Source organism: Rhinolophus ferrumequinum, chromosome 18 (assembly GCF_004115265.2).
Source record: "Rhinolophus ferrumequinum isolate MPI-CBG mRhiFer1 chromosome 18, mRhiFer1_v1.p, whole genome shotgun sequence".
Classification (NCBI taxonomy): domain Eukaryota; kingdom Metazoa; phylum Chordata; class Mammalia; order Chiroptera; family Rhinolophidae; genus Rhinolophus; species Rhinolophus ferrumequinum.
Genome location: NC_046301.1, coordinates 18,272,714 through 18,292,826, shown reverse-complemented (window position 1 = coordinate 18,292,826; position 20,113 = coordinate 18,272,714). Strand labels below are relative to the sequence as shown.

The following is a 20,113-nucleotide window of genomic DNA, read 5'->3' as shown; positions in this document are numbered from 1 at the left end:
TGACCGTACAGAATGGAGAGTGCCCTGTTGGTCAGTGTGGTAGGATGCCCAGTGGGCTCTGCCCTGGGAGACACTGACCAGATTTCTGGGTCAGACCAAAGGGGAAAAAAACAGAAAAAAGCAAAGTAAGCCCCACGCTCTGAGCCGGGGCAGGCGTCCAGTTCCAGTGTCAGGGTCACACTGACCACTCCTCTCTGCCATAGTTCTCTTGGAAACAGCTGGGGACTTGTACCGCTTTCTCCTCTTTTAGAGCTAGAAAGGACCTAAGGTTTCATTTAGCCTAGTCCTCAGACTTCAAAGGTGAGAACACAGGGACCCCAGAAGGTTGAGAGATTGCTCCAAGTCACACAGAGACTGGCAGAACTGGTGCCCGTGTCTTGGCAGTGGATATGTGCTCCGGCCACATCCCGCTGAGGTGGGATATTCCAGGAATGCGACACATTAGGATCAAAGGTGTTGACAATTGATGCTGTCACCAGAAGTTTTACTTAATAGTACCTCTAATAATTATTTACAAGAGAAGAAGCTCACCTAGTCAGTCATGCCGAGAAGACTTTGTCTTTTGTTTTTGTGCGAAAGTTTTATATGTATTGACATTTAATCAAAGTCAAAATCTTAAAACACACGCAGACACACACACACACACACACACACACACACACACACACACACACTTCCTTGGACAAGGAGACATTGTCTTTAGGTTGCAATTAAGAAACTTATGCAATTAAGGAACTATGCCAGCGATTGGGTAAATCTTTTCATAGCTAGCCACGTTACTGCAAGTCCCCAAATCCTAACTAACATCAGCCCGGGGGTGATGCCTACAGAAACCCAGGGCGTAAATACGTTATTAATGTCACGGGGTCAATCTGACCTTCCAAACCCCTGAAGATTTAAACAGAAGCTTTAATGGTGGTACAGGGAAAAACCACAGACTGCGCAAGAAGGAGAATGAGCTATGTAGCTTTTTCAACCTCAGGTCACAGGATTGAGTCCAGTCTAGGCGAGTAATTGATAACTTATGACAGATGTTTGGTGACCTGTGTGTGGAAGGAAGTCAGTTCAGGTTTTGTTTCACTTTTCCTGAACAGGTGTGTTCACATCCATCCACAAATATGTTTGCACTGTGGGAGTCTTCTCACCAAATCTTTCATGGAAAGGCTAAAATTTTAATGGGAATTAAATTCGGTTATCTTTTTATCCCTTAAGAGTAATGCTTTCCTAATTTTTTCCAACCTCACGCATCTTCTATTCACACTGTGTACACAGTTTTTTTCTTTTTCTTTTTCTTTCTTTTCTTTTTTTTAAGAAATTCTGAACAGTTTCAAATTGTTGGCTAAGGGTTCTTAGAACAGATGCAGTTTCCCTATCTAGCAATAGCCTGAGGACTATCATTTTATTTAAGTTTGTGATCCATGTGGATCAAAGGTGCTTGCGGATAAGAGGTTGGTTTAGAAACAGCTTATTAGAATTCAAAAAGAAAAAAAAAAGGTAAAGAGTTTAGCTACTCTGAAAGAGAAAGCCAGAATATTTGATATTTGAATATTTGAAAGGAATGTTCTTTTCTCAAGAATAGTGGCAATATACAAATCTTTAAGATCTTTTGTCACAGTGTTTATAGCTGTATTAGCTTTAGTTTATTGGGTTCAGTTCTATATTCAGATTAAATAATTTCAACTGCTAGCAATGATGGAATTAAGATAGATCAAAGTCATTGATGTTCTCTTTTTCTGTTCTTGTTCTACCACATATATGTATGATAGAGTAATGAGTATATCTTTTATCTTAAACCAATAATGATTTTTTAATGGACTTTCTGTGATTTGGCATTTAGGCTTATAGAATTAAACAATATTTTAAAATGAGGAAATGGATGAACTTAAATTTTGTATAGCATGCCCAGATAGAGTAAAATGGAAATTCACTAGCTACAGGATTCAAATTTTTGCCTCCATTTTGGTGGTAATTCCTGAGTCACTGTGACCGTATGCATTGTCACTTGGTGTCACAAAGTCATGCTAAGATTAAAAAATTACATGATTTAGAAAACGCTTTTCTCATTATAACACATTACAGAATGGTCTTGATAAATAATAGCACCTTATTTTTCAAAGCATATTTTGACTGAAAAGCCCAAAGTTGATTTTTAATTTCTAGGCAGTGATCCAGTTTTTAAAAACACTTCAGATCTGTCTCCAGTTTTGGCCGCGTTGGTATTATGATATAGTTCAGTATAATCACAGACCTTACAGACTTTAAAATAACTAAATGTCAATTGGTGCATACAGACATATTAAAATATATTGTAGTAATTGATAACATTATTGTATATAACTATTATATATTGTATAAATAGGTCTCCCTATATATTTATTATATGATATATTTATTATATGTATTTATTATTATATATGTAAAAATGAAAGAAACCTGGTAAAAGCAAAATGCTACATTAAATAAGCTCCCAAAATTGGTGCTAGAAAGGTAGACACAAACAAAGAGCAAACATGTTTATGGACTTAGGAAATTTTCTATAAAATATTGAGTTAATATGATAGGAAGAGGAAGAGAATATTTTATAGGCTGGGTTCTGAGAGGGAGGTGGCTGAGGTCTTTCCACTGATACAGCCTTAACACCTGATGTCCTTCACATTTCACAAATAAATTAAATGATGTTGTTGCTGTTGTTTCACTTTGAAAACTTCTTTTCAATTCTCCCTTCCCTGACAAACTGGAACATTTTACCAAATTGTTTTAACAATGTTTTGCTGTTGTTGAGTAATGCATTCTCTGTATCATGATACTACATGTTAATTCTACAGCAACTTTGCCCAATTACTCCCCTCCCAGGTCCTGAGATTCTAAATCTGTGCTGTGAGCAACAGTTGCTAGTGGGCAAAACTACGTGCCTTCTTAGTTTTCAGTCCCAGTGTATTTCCTTTGCAAATCCTACAATTTTTAAACTCCAGGGCAGATTGACACAAACTGTGTTCCAAAATAAACACACAAAAAAGACATACATTACTATAATATCCAGGCTGAGAAAAACTACTATGAAAGCAAGGAAATTCTGATGAAAGGTTGCTGCTGTCCTCATGGGTCAGCTGCTTTGTGCTGAATCATAGTTAGGCCTGCGCTCTGACAAACTCCAGACCTGAGGGCTTTTGCATAATGCGGTAGGTAGCAATGCCATATGCCTCCCGTCAAAAGGGGATGCTGTAAAAATGAAGGTGGTGTCTTCTTGTAGTGAGACATTTAAATGGCACTATATTCTAGGTTGATTTGTTTCAATTAAAGAAAACCCGCACGCATACATCAATATAACTTTGTGTCCAAGGGATTGCCATATAATTTGGGGGCACATGCTAACACTATCACAGAATTTCCATACATTATCATTCAATCCTGTATTTAGGGGGACCGTTACTACCAGAGAGTTTAGGTTTAACAGTGGCCACTGGAGCCTGTGAGTCATTCTGGGGGCGGGCACATTTGCCTTTCCTTCCCCTCCTTTCCATGATAGGGAGATCGATGATGACAACAGCTAATGCTTGCAAAGTACTTTAGCTTCATGTGAGATTATGCTTGTAAAGTGTTAAGTGCAACCTTGACTATCTCTATTTTACAAATGAAGACACTAAGCCTAGAGAGGTGAAATAACGTGCTGGGGGCCAACCACCAGCACACAGTGTGGACGCAGAGCCTGGACCTACGTCTGTATGCCTGACCCTAGATCTAGGCCCTCAGCCTCCTCCCGGTCCCTCCAGTCAGGACGAGCAGTACTGAGTATGCTAACACCAATTGGCACCAATCTATTTCTGGAACATTTTCCTTCGTCTTTCCTCCTATGCAATGCTGCTGATCAAAGGCTTATAGCAGTAGAGTCCCGTGGTTGAAAGCATGACATCAGACAATTGCCTTGGAAGTCAGCTCTTGTCATTTGCTAGCTGTGTTATCTTGGACAGTTTACTTAAATTAACTTCTGGACCCAAGGCTCTTCTTCTGTGAAATGGGATATTAACATTTGCCTCATGGGTTACTGTAAGGATCACAGAAGTAATCTATGTAACAGCTTAGCACAGGAGGTGCCTAAAAAATGGTGGCTATGATTCGTAATAAAGAAGACCAGAGTATCCTTGGAGACTATAGCGCTGGGAAAGAAAAGCTTTGGAAGGTCTCTACAAGGGGGTATCGTGCTACCTTCTACCATTGAGAGAGTTCTGTGAGGTCTGCTGTTTCCTTTTCATTAGGTAAAATAACCATTGGAAAACAGTAACAACTAGTGTCACAATAGGTCTCTTTCTCTTTCCAGTCAGATCCAGTGAGATGGTTGGTGCCTTCCATATTCAGTCAGATGTTTTTTAAAGGTGACAGAGACCTTCTCAGGGTTCAGACTCTTGGTTTTTTTACTTGCTTTAAATTATTGCCATAGGACTTGTCAGATTTATAGACTCTATTTCCTCTGCCCTTCAAGTCTTAGATAAATATAAAGACATTAATGTGAAAACTTTCCTCACCTCAGCTGTGACTTATGGGACCTAAAATGTAGGAGAAGGCGGCCTTTCTCTGCTTAACTGGAGGGACACTGCATGTGCCACTTCAGTAAACAACATGACGCAGGATGGAAAATAATTTACATTATATTTATAAACTGGTATACACTGGCATACACCATGTATATGCACATTCATATTTATAAAACATGTTTTAGTAATAGAATTGCAAATGCCAACCTTAAGAAACAAGAACACCAGAAATGAAAACTAACTTAACAGAAAATTACACTGAGATGATTTCGTGTCACTAAGGGACTTTTCGCTTCTCTCTGTGGACATTCCAAGTAGATTTAAAGTGAAAATTGATTTAAAATTGGAAATATTTTTCAAAGTACAGGGCATTTTGATGTAAAGTGTAGGAAATACTCAAGAAAATAAAGGTAGTTGGGTTTAATACCATATCATTGCTCCCTAGGTATAAAAATAGCTGCAATCAAAATTCTGCTTGTAGATCTGCAGTTTGTATACATTTTAACGTAATGGTATGATACCAGAATTTTGAACTACAAAAAAAGAAAGGTATTTAAAAGTTTTATTTTGGGGAAGACTATTCAATTTTCTAACACTTTTAGGATGAATTTACCTAGTGGTTATTTCTACCACTATAACAATTCTCTTTTAGATGAGGTTCAATAACTTCTAATGCAGTAATGTGATAGATCAAAAAACTTTTTAAATGTCATGCATACAGAAACATTCCAGAATGGTGATTCCTCTATTGTAATCTTGAACCCACGTATACTTTGCTGCTTTCTTCCAACCTAAAGCATGCTTAAAAGCAGAGTTCTAATGATTTTCCTGACGAAGCATTTGATACATGGCCCAATCATCGCCATATGCATATGGGTATATGCTATGTTTTCAATACCAGTTTTGAAAAGTAAATTGCTTCTAACTTAACCAAATTACCGTAACATCTCATGGGCTGCCATAAGATCACAAGTGAAAGAGAAGAAAATATGAAAGGTTAGGTCTCTGACAAACCAGAAAAGTAGGACATCAACCCCAAAGGGTCGACAAGCCCTTGGATTTCACTAAACTTTCGATGCTCAGAATTATGCGTGTGATTTACAAGCATGTGAAATCAGAGGCTGCCCCACCGGGGCTTGCCCCAGTGCACCCTGCGTCTTCCCCACATGCCTCTGGCTCCTGGGCGCCCCGGCTGCTGTCTCTCGAGAGCCTCCCCTCAATGGGCTCAGTCACCCGGACAATCAGCAGCTTTCAGCCTTATGTCCTCTCCTCCCCCCGGTAAAAGGACCACTTCAAAAAGCATCTTTTGAAATGAGGATCCAAGTAGATAGAGAAGGACAGGACTCCAGTCACACTTGTTCCAATGACAGACAAGTCTTTCGGCTTTGTCTGCCGCACACTGCAAGCCAAAAGGGCTGCTGTGGGTGCGTGCCTCACCATCCTCTGCCCTTGCTGAGAGCTCGGTGGCAGAGATCAGTGCTTATTGGTTTCCTGGAGGGGCCACCCTGTAGTTGACAGGTGCAGGCCTGTCTACTGCTGCACACACGCAAAGCTAAGACTGACTTACAGGTCCTTGGTGGTCAGGGAAGTTTGGTGAAATTACACTAGAGAAACTTCTGGTGTCCTTGTCATTTTGTACAAGGGTTTTTCAGACAGTTTTAGCAAACGACATGTTTAAGGAACAGAAATGATAATAGTTTTGCCAACTAGCCGAATGCCAGATTCCAAAAGGGAACAAAAACAGGAAAAATAGAATGGGTAAAACAATGGTCCAACTAGAATTGTTGAGATTTTTAAATACCATTTTTTCAATACTTTATATCAAGAATCTTACATGCTGCCAGAGTTAACTCATCTCCTCACTCAAAGAGAGCAAGTAATATGTGGAGGCCAAGGAAATGACAAAAGGTACAGGACAAATGACAACTGGTATCCAACCATTTGACCCCAGTGGTCATTTCAGTAACAGGACTTGGGCACAGACTGGGCAGAGAAAATGTGTCTCATTTGATGTGTAACTGGGCCAGGGCTTTGGCTCAGTCTAGACCCCTGGTTTTCAAATTCACTGCACACTGAAATCACTTGGAAAATCTCTAAAAACATAGCGATGTGTGGGTCTCAACCCCAGATATTCTGATTTAATTTGGTCAGTAGAATTTTTTAAAGCTCCTTAGGCAATTTAACCATGCGGTCATTTTTGAGAACCACTAGTCTATCATTCCCAAGGACTTCAGATAGAAGAAGCTGGTTCTAGTACTTGCCAGAAGTTCTGATTCAGAATTCATACATAAGCTCAATTTAAAGATTTCAAATCACTGTTGTCTTGGAATTTCCCCTTTGGGATAAAACAATAATAGCAAATAATGCATATGCCTCCTTGCCTGCCATCCCCCCCCACACACACACAAAATGAAAATTTTAAAGTTTGCTCACCATTTGGGTACTTGAAGCATTCTTCACAGTGTCAGTATCAGTGGTTAGCTTGTACAATGCACTATCACCAAAGATGATCAAATCCCTACATATTTTAAAAACACATTTCTGACTCACTCTTTTCCTGGCAATTTCACAAAGCTCAGTCTTCTAGGACTTGAGCTGTTGTGAATGGAATCATCTCTTCCTAAATGAAATGGCAGTTTAAATCCATATGGCATAGAATTTATTCTATTAATCCAACCCCACAATTGATTTCCTATAGCAAAAACAAGTCCATTCTTTAGCCTGTTTTTTGCATTTTTGCACATAACGTTTGCTCTCAGTGAAACTATACAGTTAAATTCACAGGGTACTGCAATTTCCTACAGCATGGGTGTTTAAAAATAAGACATCATTTTGAGTTTCAGTTAGGATCCGTTTCTGGGAGAGCTGTCCAAGTGCCCTGAATGGTTGGCTCTTTGCTGGTAGATAAAAGAATCAGGGCTGGTTTAAGGAGATCAGCTGAGTCCAACTCCTTGTCACAAAAAGATCAGTCCTTTACCGTTTGACAGAAATCACTGCCAATTCTTAATGGACAATTAGCAGAAAAGAAATTCCAGATTTCTTTACAGCCAGCACTAGCTTTCAGAAACTCTTATAATGAGGAATTTCCTCTTTATGTCTGATTTCATATGCTCGTACTGGTCATTAACTAATATCACGGGGGATCCGACTGTGGTTTGCCTTGTTTTCATTTCAAACACGTGAAGGTTAGGTTTAGTATACACTATTAATTCTGGGATCTGAGTATTGCAATCAGTACTGTGGTCTGTTAAAACAGCTTTATTCCCTCTCTTGGGATCTCAAAGCTTAAAGAATAGTAAAGAAGTGATCTGCACAATTATTTATGAAAATTCCTATTTGCATTACTTATGCAAAATGATTGTTGACAAACACAGACTATTGCCGTAACTATTCATGAATCAAGAAGCCTGAAAAATTACTGTGCAATAGCTGTGAACATGTTTTCATTTCAGAAGTGTCTGAGGGGCGTACCGCAAAACTCAATGATCACGATCAGCTCTGGAGCGTACTGGCCTCTGCTCCGTCATCACACCAGTAGCCTCTTCTGACGCTTCCAACCTGCGACTTGTGGCCAGGGTGTCATGGAGACTCAGATAAAGGCCAGCTGTATAATAGCATTGCCTCCTTGAGGTGATAAGGACGTGGTATCATTACTCACTATCCAGGATACACTCAAATACCCATGGGGTACATTTGTATCTTATTGATACCACAAGTGTCAAATACTAAGGGACATCAAAATAGTGCACTTTAAACTGTCATATTATGGAACTCATTCTACATGCGCAGAAGAATGGATTTTGAAGTTTATTTTAAGCCCCAGAAGCCCTGGAGCTCTCCTGGGAGAGAAGGGCTGAGGGGGGTTCTGCAGAATTCCTAGAGGTCTTAAAACATGCATATGGCACAGTTGTGGCACTGTCACACCCTGGCTTGTGCCATTTCATTGCACGATGCAATGTTTCAATGTCAGAGAAAATGCACTTTCATTCAACATCCCAATGAATGGGCACACATTAAAAAAAGAGGGACTCTGAAGTAATTCGAATTAAAAGGAAGACATTTTTAGGCAGTTCAAGTAGGAATAAGAACATCAGTTTTTTTGTTTCCTACAACAAAATTTTCAAGTATTCCAAGCTCATTTCTTTCACCTATACTTTATCATACATTTTTTTAATACCAACATTTTTACTAAAATAATACTTGAAAGCTATATATATTCTTTCAAATACTTGAAAACATTATATTTTAGAGCAAACTGACAATGTGTATCATGGTGTATGCCCTTCAACTCAGTAATGCTCTTTCTATGAATGAATTTTAAGAAAGTCATCCATTATCAGGTTAAATAATATACACAAGAATGATAAGTAACATTATTCACAATGATAAAAAGAAAAGACTGGAGTCATCCTAAATTATCTCATGAAAAGGAAATGGAACATCCAAAAAAGATAAAAGCTAAGTTTTTGAGAAAAATTTCCAAATCTGATAATATACTCATGACAGTGTTAGGTGGAAAAAAGGAGGCTAAAAAGATGTATATATGGTTTGATTTCAATTTTATTTTAAAGCTTTTTAAGAAAAAAGCTAAAGAAAACGTATTCTTCTTGTGTGTTTTCACATTTATTAATATGTACCTGTATTACCTTTGTAGTCAGAAAAATTCCTTTAATTTTAATACAAAAACTGGAAGAAAGTATATCAAAATGTTAACAGTGATATTCTTTAATCAATGGGATTATAGATGATGATTTTAAAAATACTTTTCCCAATATTTTCTTTTAGAGAGAGCATGCTGAACTTTCGTAGTAACAAAAATGCACTGCTAGTGAGGAAAGTACTTGTTGCTGCATCTTTATTCTTTGCTCATGAGGTATCATTGGCAGTGAGGTAGAACACATTCAGAACACATTTCAGAATTATGTATTCGTTGAACTCTGATGTGCAAAACACTAATGCTTCCTTTCAAGGGACTTTTGATTATTTGCTGTGAATTCTAATAAAAAAATTTATTGGGAGAAAGTTGAAACTACTGAGTTACACAAATTTTCCAAATGATCTGCATCTCAGCACCAAAGTCCTTTTTCTTAAAGGACCATAAGTACCCTAAAGCAGTTCTCTTATTCGGTTTGTCTTGCTGACACTGTCACATCAGCTTGAGGTTGGGTGGTCCCAACAATATGGCATTCCCTATTTTCTCATTGAGTCATTCTAATTATTTTACATGGTGGGTACCGAATACATAGATATCAGGAATATGTTTATATTCTTTCCAACTTGTTTCTTCTGGTTTTGATGTTCTTAGGTTTGAGTAGAGCACGACAAAGCCAGGAGGAGTCTATTTCTATAGGAGTAGAAGAGTATAAATCTTCCTTTAAATGTTTCCTCTAGTTAAGAAATGGAAAAGATGACCAGTTCTTCCCAAATCATGCAGTTACTTTGTTTCATTCCAAAATAGGCATCAGCGGTTAAATGTGGCTTAATTTTCAAATGCCACAGTTTGCCTTACAGCTTAGTACTGCTAATATTATACTGTGTTACTCTCTTGTGAAACAAATTTGATAACATTATTTACATACCTATTAGATTACTTAACGTGAGAATTCAAGGTGGAGAAATGGGAAAGAGGGCAATAGATGTGCTAATATATTATAAAGATGGCTTATTATAGATAAAAATATTTGACTTACCTGTAAAAACATTGTACAAGGAAGTCACAGTATAAGTAGCATCATTTATGACACAGACTCAAAAACAGAGTGGTAAAGAATGATTTGCAATTACCAAAATAACCAAAGATCTCTTTGTTTCTACTAGCAAATGTTGATACACAATTCTAAGTATTATGTCTGTTAAACACTTAACCAAATACTTTATAAAACCAAGAATTATTTTAAATGTGTAAATTACATAGGGAAAGCATGTGAAAATACCAATCTGATTGCACTGCTTAATAGTCACCAAATAACATTTAAAAATTTAATTGTCCCAATTCAGTTGCCATAGTTATTATTCCCTTATGGTGTCTCCTTATTTTCTCCTTAAACATTCTTTTATTATAAAGAAATACCTTCAGTGAGGATAACACTAAAATAAAATTAACATAGCCAGAGCAAAGATAGATAAAATTTAAAAAGCCAACCTTTATTCCACTTTGAACAAGTTTGTGAATGTCCAAATAAGGCTCCTTGAAAATTTCTCCCTCAGGGGTGAGTATCTTCACGTAACCTTCTTTTTCCAGAATGAAGAGCCGCTGTGAGCCATCCCCACTGTGCAGGGCGCTGACAGGCTGGCGCAGCCCGCTCACAACCTCCTGAATACAGAAGCAGTTGTGCTTGTGCTTTCTAAACAAATTAAAGAAAACCAGTGAGCTTTTCTTGAGATGAAGGAAGCAAGAGATGCACTTAGCATCCTTTTCAAAATGTATTTCCTCTAGGAATCAATGGTTTTAATAATCATGAAGGGCTGCCAACCCCAGGGCACAATAGGATTCTTTTAAATTTTTTTCAATGGGAAAAACAAAAAACAAAACAAAAAACAAAAAAAAACAGCCTTCTATCAAAAAGTAAGAGAGAGAATCAAAACATGTCTGTTTTAAAATTTCATAAGCTCATTATCTCATCTTTCAGTGACTATCATTAAAACTAGCTTTACTCACAATAATTAAACCTTACAGAAAGGCGCTCAGAGAGAAAGTTCTATGATCTATTTACGAAACTCTGATTTGCTAATCATAATTATGCTGAAGATTTCCACAGAGCCATAAGCTACCAACAATCATAAAACTCAAGTTAAAACTATACTCATAAAATTCACATGAATCATAGAGAAGCCAAGCTCATAACAGAAGATGAGTAGGCTAAGCATGAAGAGTACTTAAGCTAATATGCTTTTAGAGAAGCAAACTACTGAAAGGGGAAAATAAAGCATCTGGAGGATATAGCTGCTGGACATAAGCAAAGACAGATGATTCACTTTTACAACCACAAGATTTGTCAGGTTTTTTTTTTTTTTCTTTTTTTAAAGATTAAAGAGTATTATCTTTAGGAACCTGCTGATCTCTTCCACTTTTTCATACTCTTCCATCTGGTCCAAGTAGTTGGATGCTGGTCCTCTGATTTGTTTTCTCGGAAAATCTGGAAAGCACAACCCACCATCTTTTCTTGCATAGTAAAAGCAAAACTCATCAGCAGTTGTTTGAAGGAAACCTTTAAAAAAAAATGTAAAAAGACTCATTAGAATTATTCAGTGTCACAGTGAAAACATCCTGTTTGAAAGATAAAATATAGGAAAAGAATTTTTAGAAACTATGAATATTCTAGGAAAGCATACAGATAAAAATAAAAGGAAAGAAAAACATTCTTTTTTGGCTTCGGATTTCCTTTTTGTTTTTTAACCAAAATTTAAGAATTGCAGTAGAAGTGAAATAATAGTGTATTGGATATTTTAAGAGGCTCATGAAATACACATTATATAAACCCAGCAATAATGCTGTAAATACACTGACTTGTTTTCAAGCTTCTTCAGTTACCATATGATGCCCTTGTGAACTGATCTGTTGGTTATTCAGCATTTTTTCTCCTATAGTACTAATAACTTCCTAAGAAGAACATATTAGAATCAAGAAAGAAATAGACCATTAAGTGCCAGTTTGGGCCATTTTACAATTCGTATTGTGCTGTCACTCACATATGATTAAATAAAAAATCTAATGCTTATCACAAGGTTATTATGTCATAAATGACTGATTCACTATGACATGATCAACAATGAATGGATGCTGTTAACAGCCACCATTTTCAAATATGTGGGTGCTTTTCCCCTGCATCTCACTTACAGGAGATAAGGATTATTTTATAAGACAAAAATTATACTTAAAATATCCTTTCAATCTTCTCAAGCAGAATAGCTGACATACCACCCTTCACTGAAAAAAAAAATCATAAGGAGCCAAATCAAAAATGCAAAACAGATCACTTAAAGGGACCTGAAAGATATTTTCTTTTCTTACGTATTAATAATTTTTATCAAATAAAATTTGGTATATTTGAATGCGAAAGAAGTGGACTTTATGACAAAACAGAATTTTGACATTACTTTTACAATTTGAGTTAATAAGGGGGGTTTTTTTGGGGGGGGCGGGGAGTGCATATCCATTAATGAGTCACTTCCATATTCTGATGATTTTTGCTAACAAAATAGTTTCTTGCTACCAGAATTGACTTTATTGAAGTCCTAAGTTTCTGCTTCTGTTCTCATACTTTAAATTATGTTTCATGTCTTGATTTTTACCTAACAAATTAGATATTATTGTACCCCCACATCAAGGCACTTGGTAACTTAGTTGAAGTTCAGAAGTTGTATAACATTCACGTTTGCAAGGATTTCTAAGAATAAAACTTTGGGGACAACCAAGTGAGGCATATTTCAGTGAAAGACACTAAAAGTTTTTTTCTGTAAGCTTGACCTACGTCACCTCAAAAACCTAAACTAATCTTGGAATCTGAGGGTCCCAAGTGGCTAAAACTTGATGTAGATTTTAACCTTTGGGTGAAGTGTATCACCCCTAAATTTCTGAGACAGACTCTTCAAGGCCAAAACTGACTAGGCTATTGGGAAACATCTTATCTTTGGGAACCAGACAAGTAAGAGCAGATGTCCTTGGGAGTGGGGAGGAGGGGCAGAAAAAGGAGGCATGGCAGCTGGAAAGGGTGGTCCTGGGCGGGACAAGGCAGCTGGAAGGAGGTTATCTTTCTCTGAAAAAATTCAGGATTAGAAGTTGGACAGAGGAATGAAAACTACAGCAGCATTTACTCATCTTTAGCAACTTACTGTTTGCAAAAGATAACTTTTCTCCTCTATTCTTTAAAGGCTGAGCATACAGATGAAAGAATCCTAGTGGTGTTAAACAAGTCTGAGACAAAAAGAACAGTAGAAAAACTGAGTTGCTAAATCAAACTTAAAACCGTTTATGCTAGATCTTTCTTTTGGGATATATATATATATATATATATATGGCCAAAAAACGTATACACATTTTAAGAAAGGAAAAAACTATTAAAATTGTTATACTCAATATATACCGATAACAAAAGATGACGACAAGTCATGTGTGTACATTTTTTTGGTACCCCCAGCATATCTACCATCAAGCTGGGAAGATCTCCATTCCAATATTTATAACCAAATATGTGACGGAGAAATTTTGTGTTAATGTGGTATTTGCCTGTGGGGTCACAGAAAACTTTCAAAGCACAATGCAGAAGAAATTTCAATTTTGCTTATTAAAAATATTTGTATTCCAGCATTACAGTCTGCAAACCAATACCATCTTAAGGGGAAATTAATGAACAATGCTGGTGGCTGATTCCATTTTATGAGGAATTATTAGCTGGGGATGAACTTGAGGAAATAAGAAATCATTTTCAAATGGAACATCTGAAGATTAATGAGTGCAAATTCGTACACTGTAGCTGCAGAGGTACTATGTTCTTTTAGCGAACTCAAAACAAAACACAAAAATGTTAACATTGAGTTACCACAAGCCTTTTACGGACTCCAGGCAAACTGGATCATCTAAGTGTAAGGGAGGGAGCCACCTCAGAAGACTTTTACATAAAAATATGGGCATTTTTCTTACAATTAATCCTTTATTAATACTTTGCCTTAAATGATCCAATTCTGTGGATAGTGATGAATAAGATATGTTTTTTCTGTGAAGAGCTAAAAGGGACCTGGTTTCTGTGCATGGGGATGACATTTATTGCCAGGGAAGATGTAAACTGCCAAATGGTATCCCTCTGTTCAGAAGACTGAATTGAAGAGAATTTTACTGAAAGGGAGTGTTTAGCTCACCTGGATCATTAAAATATGATCAAGTCTACTCGTGATGAAAGTTCACTGATTATTCCAGCAGGTGTGTGTGTGTGTGTGTGTGTGTGTGTGTATTTTAACTCCCAATAATTTATCAAATATCTTGGATCTGGAACTGTTCTCCTGGATCATGGACCCAGTCGTACTATACCACAAAGTACCCGATAAGACACTGCATGTAAATGAATATTCTCTGTGGAGGAGTCTAAGCTTTAGCTTTTCTCTCAGCATGCATGCGAGAGAAAAGTTTCTTTTCTCAGTACCTGTGATGTTCATTATGATACGGAAGAATGGAAAAAACCAAAAACCCATTGTCAGTGAGGCCTGAACTCAAGAGCATTTCTAGTCGAGGTAATGGGTGTCCATCCATCCATCTTGGGGACTAATAAGACACATGCGTGAGGTATCTGATGGGGTCAGGAGTGGCTGTGGACTAGAGACACTCAGTGGAATCTAATCCTTGACCTTGGTCTCATTACAATGGGATTAAACCAACTGAACTAATTGTGTACAGACATTTCACACTACAATAATCTACAGATGACTCTTAGTAAGTGATAAAAATCATTATGATAACAAGTGTAAAGAAGAGCAAGGCCATAGATATCCTTTCATATGCTTTCCACAGAGTGTATTATGCCATCATTTAGCGAAAAGCAAAGCATCAACTCTATGCATCATAATTTAGGAGGAAGAAAAGACCTGTGGTGTTGAGAAAGGAGCTCGTGTGTGCGCACATGTGTGTTTCAATTTTGTTATTTTTCGAAGTTTTAAGAATTTACCTCCCGAAGTAAATTCATAACTGGAGAATATTATGATTAATAAAACTAGTGTTATCCTCACTAGAGTGATTGTTAACTTTTTTCATTTAAGGGAAAATAAGCAGACCATGAATATTCTGATTAAAGTTTCTAGAAAGCAACTATCTTTCCAGGTGTATGTGTATGCTAAAGTGACCGATGCTTTCTTTAAAGCCATGAAGGTGAAGCAACGGGATAGATCATTTATACATTATTTATTTATTTATTTATTTATTTTGTATTGGGCAATGGGGTAAGAAATGAAGATACCTCTGGAATTATTTTCTCTCTCTCTCCACCCCTCGCAGCATTTGCCTTCTCTTGGCAAAACACATCCCTTAGGGTACCTTCTTCTGCATGTGTCTGTTTTGCAGAAAGATGAGACTGTTAATGAGGATAGTCAAAATATGTTGACTAGTTTTTTATTTTTTTAAAAAAATCACAAAATAGCTGTTGTTGGTTTTTGTTTGTTTGTTTTATAATTTTGACTTCAGAGATAAGTAAACCATGTCATTAAATAGACTTAAGGTGAAAATATTGCAAATTCACTTTTTGAGCAATTGCTGAACAATGAGTGTTCTAGAATTCTAAAGAGCCTTCTGGGTTGGAGGCCAGGGCTGAGGGAGGGAAGGATTACCGTCTTATTGATCATACTTTAGGAAACGGTAATCTACATGCCAAGGATCAGTCTGGTGAACAAATCGATCAACATTAGTAACACCGCGAGTCTGTTATTACAACTTGCTTTGGGGACGCGTATTGGAATGATTATTAGTATTTGATGGATACAGAGGAAGCGCCCTCTGGTTGTTGCTGAAGCTTGCTAGCCTGTCCCCGAAAGCACCCTTGCTGCTCCATCCACCACTGGAGTGGAGCTTTCATCTGGTTATCTTTCAGGGCAGCCTGGGTGGCCACCAAAAGCACTTGACATCTTGATGCACTTCAGCAGTTTTACATATATACAAACTCTGTAAGAAAAATAAATTTGTCATTCGTCACCACACATGTTGATCTGGGGAGTGAGGTGCTTGCCCTTCTGGCTCCTGAGCTGTTTGCTGTGCTCTCGCTCTCTTACAGTGGATATTGCTTTTGGTTGTTTGCTTTGGAAGCTAAAATAACTTCAGATATAGGAAGGATCCCCGCAGATGAGTCCTGAAATCCAGCATGGTTGGCTTTATCTCAAGGAGATAGAGGTAGATGAAAATGTTAAGTGTCGGGATCACTTTCAGCTCCCAGTGGTATAGGCAAAACCTTCAAGACTTGAAAATTTTCAGCAAACCTTTATGGGACCTAATCTGTTATCGCTTCTCGACAGGCCATCTAGGCAACCGTGACCTATTATTCTCTACGTTTGCTTTGGGGAATGTGATAAAGAGGAAGAAACAGCTGGTTAAGAAAGCCTTAGAAACATGGCTGTAGTTTATAAAGACAATAATAATATTTTCACATTGAATGGGTTTAGATACACGTTATGGTACACCAAAGGAAGCAAGCAACCCTAGTCAAAATGTTTCTTAGGTTATTAAGAGAGCTCTATTAAAAAAAATACAAAAATCTACACTTTTCTGGGTCAGAGAAAAAAGTGAAAATGTACATAGCACTTAAAAAAATTTCGCCAAGTGCATTCTAGAGCTCGTCTTTTCCTTCAATGCCATTAGTGTTATGAACTGTTAGCTTCAGTGGATTTGTTTGTGTGTGACTTTGCCTAACTAAACAGAATCTGTCTCGTTAAATTCTTTTCTACCTCTTTGTTGATTCTTCCAACTAAACCAACAACCAAGTTTACAAACTTTTGATGGTGACATTAATCAATGCTCAAAAATTTATCTGTTTATTAGGGTCCAAAATATGATAGTGGACCAGGTATGTTTGGGAGACTGTAAGCATTAAGAACTTCTACATCTACCCTATCACTTTCTCAATGTACAACTTTGGTTAGCCATTAAACACCTCCTGAGGCTCAGTTTTCCTCATCTGTCAAATGGATATGAACTCCACCTTTCCTACCTACCTCCCAGGGTTTTTGAGGAGCAAATTGGTCATTATATGTGAAAATGCTTTGGAAGGTGTTACTTTTTTGGATTTTGAATCATATTTTATTTAAGGAAATACCTTAACAGTCAGTGGCCAGTCTGCAATTGGCCTGCAAAGAAGGGGAGCCTGTCTTGATATTGACATTGATGGGTAAAGAAGACACCAACAAGAAATTCGTACTGATAATCCAACGTGTGTAAAGATTACCAACTGTATTATCGGTGTAACAAGAAATGTAAAACATTTCAACAAAACCAACATACTGTGTGTAGACTGAAATGACAGTAATCCCTTTGAGGCAGTAATAACAGGTTTCAAAGTTGAGGAGGTTAATTATGAGGTCAAAATAGGTATTTTGAAAGATGAGATAAATTTTACACTCTTGTATGCAAGCACTTAAGAACAGGTATCTTGTAAGGATATCCCACAGTAGTTTATTTAAATTATGCTTTTTTTTTTTTACCTGGAATATGGCCTCGGCACGTATAAAAGAATTCTTTGCAATAATCTTTGCAGAGCAGGGGAAGTACTAGGTCTCTTTCCAGGGCCTCTCTCTCAGGTGAGTGGAACAGACTCTGCGAATGTGGAGAGCAAAGCGCACATTTGATTTCTTCCAGTAACTTCCCACATTCTGTGTTGTTGGTAACAGAAAATATCTGAAAGCCATAAATCAAAAAACAAACTTCGTTTTAGTTATGTGAAGTTACGTTTAGTTACCTTTTTTTTCTTTTTTTTTTTTTTGGTAATCATGTAAGTAGAAAAGTATAATTTAGCCAAGGCAGTTATCTGAAAATAATTACCATGTCACAATAGAAAATGCCTTTATAAGGACACACATAGTCTCTTGGGTTGAGATGGGAGAGCAAAGGACAGGGATACAGAAAAATACTTCTCACTCTTGCGAATCAAAGTCTGTTTATTTGTCTTTCAGGTGTGAGGAATTAAATGACAATTATATTTAGTCCCTTTCACCTTCTATCACTCTCTATCACTTCACTCTGCCTCAATGTGTATACTGCCTGATACTTAACTTCAAAATTCCTAATATCTGTATCCAACTATATGTAAAGCAGAATTTTTAAAACATGGCTTACTTGTGTCTTAGGTAAAAATCTATTTCACTCCTGAAATTCCTAATTCGACATTCTCAGAGATGTTACTTGAGTTACATTTTTCTAATTTCAATTAAGTTTCAATCTACAGATTGCATAGGGAAAGTTTGCTAAAGTGGGAAACTGTCTCCCTTTCATGTTCTATAAAAATAATACCTGAAGCTGAATCAAACAGGTTTAAGACCATTTTTTATTATTCATTATATCTTAGCCAGGAAAAACTTCCTAACTAGCTCCTCAGGTATGTTATATGCATGAATAAACACAAGAGTCTAATAAAAGTGCTTTTGTATAGTATTTAGTAAGTTTTAATGAAAAAAGATCTACTTTTATCCTTATTTATACAGTATTATGTCTTTTACTTCAATAAGACCAATTTGGGAGTCATTGATTCATTGAGATTAGAAATTTGTAGATAAAATAGGTCTCAGTATCTAGTACTAATTTTAAAAAACTGACTTCAGGAATCCCTCTAATAAATCTAGAGGAACAATATCTGCACAATATTTGAGACGTGAAGTGCAGTGCTGTCTAAATCAATAATTGATTTTTCATATTAAAAACACCGTAATGTACCTTTTCTCAGTTTATGTAACTGTATTTATACTTAATTATGTCTTTAGAACTATGAACTGAAATTAACGGTTTAAACCCTAGGTGATTGTTTAAATCAAATATTTCATTCAAGATTGAAGTTCTAATTTAAGTAAATTGTATGGCTCTCCTTTTATAGAACTTTTTATCTTTCTAGGATAAAGATATTCTAGGTAATCACAAAATTTGAACCTGAAAGAGCAAAGCAACTAAAAAAAAAAAATCTTTGAATACAAGCATGCTTGAAATTGTAGCATGCAGTAATTAAAAGTCCAATAGAAATTACCCTATTTCAGAAAAAAATAAATATATTGTAACTATCTACAATAGTCAGAAAAGTCATTAATCACAATTATTTACATTTTAATTTTTATCAATTTATTTAAATGACAATTGCTTAAATGGTTAAAGATTTCTAAAAGGAAACATACACCAGACACTTAGAATTTGCATTCCAAGAATGTTTTAAATGTCTTTTATTGTCTATACTCTGGCAGACCTCACAGATCTATTCAATATTAATACTGTTCAAGTTTGTTCTGTTTGTTTATCACACAGCAGTTCTCTAAGAACAAAACAACTACAGGATGCTGAAACCATCTCTTTTGCTGGCTGAAAAACTGGAATGTAATTACCTTTGGTTTTATGGAGAATATGCATGCTTCCATTTTTTATAGCTAAAACAAAATGATCCACATATACTCTCCCAGCTGCTATCCAGGAAGAGCTTGATTTTAGTGCCTAAAGAATTTTGTCTTTTACAATTTTTGGAATGTGCCCTAGCCACAAGATCTCTCATCAAAAGTTTCAGAAATAGGATTCAATAAATTATCTGAAATCAAGTATAATATTATTCTTTGTAAAGTTTCATGCTGTTCCGGCCCAGCAGGATGGTAACATTTTGCTCTGTGTGAGGTCTGCAGTGTAATACCTATTTGAAGATAGATAGAGCCATCATTCTGGCTTTGGTTTCAATGAACCAATAGTCTTACTGAAGTCAATTAAACTCAGTCCAAGCTGCAACAGTGTTTTAGACAGATGCGAACTGGTGTGTATAGGGGTGTTTTTTCTTCTTTTCGGCCTGTGTGTCTGTGTCTATATAGGTCCTTAACTTTATGTCTGACAATGTCATCAATCTTAAGAAGAAATTTAGGCTAATTTCCTGTTTCGA

At 36.6% G+C, this 20,113-nt stretch overlaps 1 protein-coding gene across 3 annotated transcripts in view; it reads right to left on the bottom strand.

Moving 5' to 3' along the window:
• The window catches only part of HHIP (hedgehog interacting protein), an 86,827-nt gene that overhangs the window by 62,330 nt on the left and 4,384 nt on the right, over positions 1–20,113 (bottom strand). For all 3 annotated transcript variants that reach the window (XM_033134638.1, XM_033134641.1, XM_033134640.1), the window contains exons 2-4: positions 17,700–17,892; positions 11,581–11,737; positions 10,672–10,873 (exon numbers count right to left, since the gene is read on the bottom strand). In XM_033134638.1, coding sequence (XP_032990529.1) covers positions 10,672–10,873; positions 11,581–11,737; positions 17,700–17,892 — 552 coding nt within the window. The remainder of the gene's footprint in view (positions 1–10,671; positions 10,874–11,580; positions 11,738–17,699; positions 17,893–20,113) is intronic.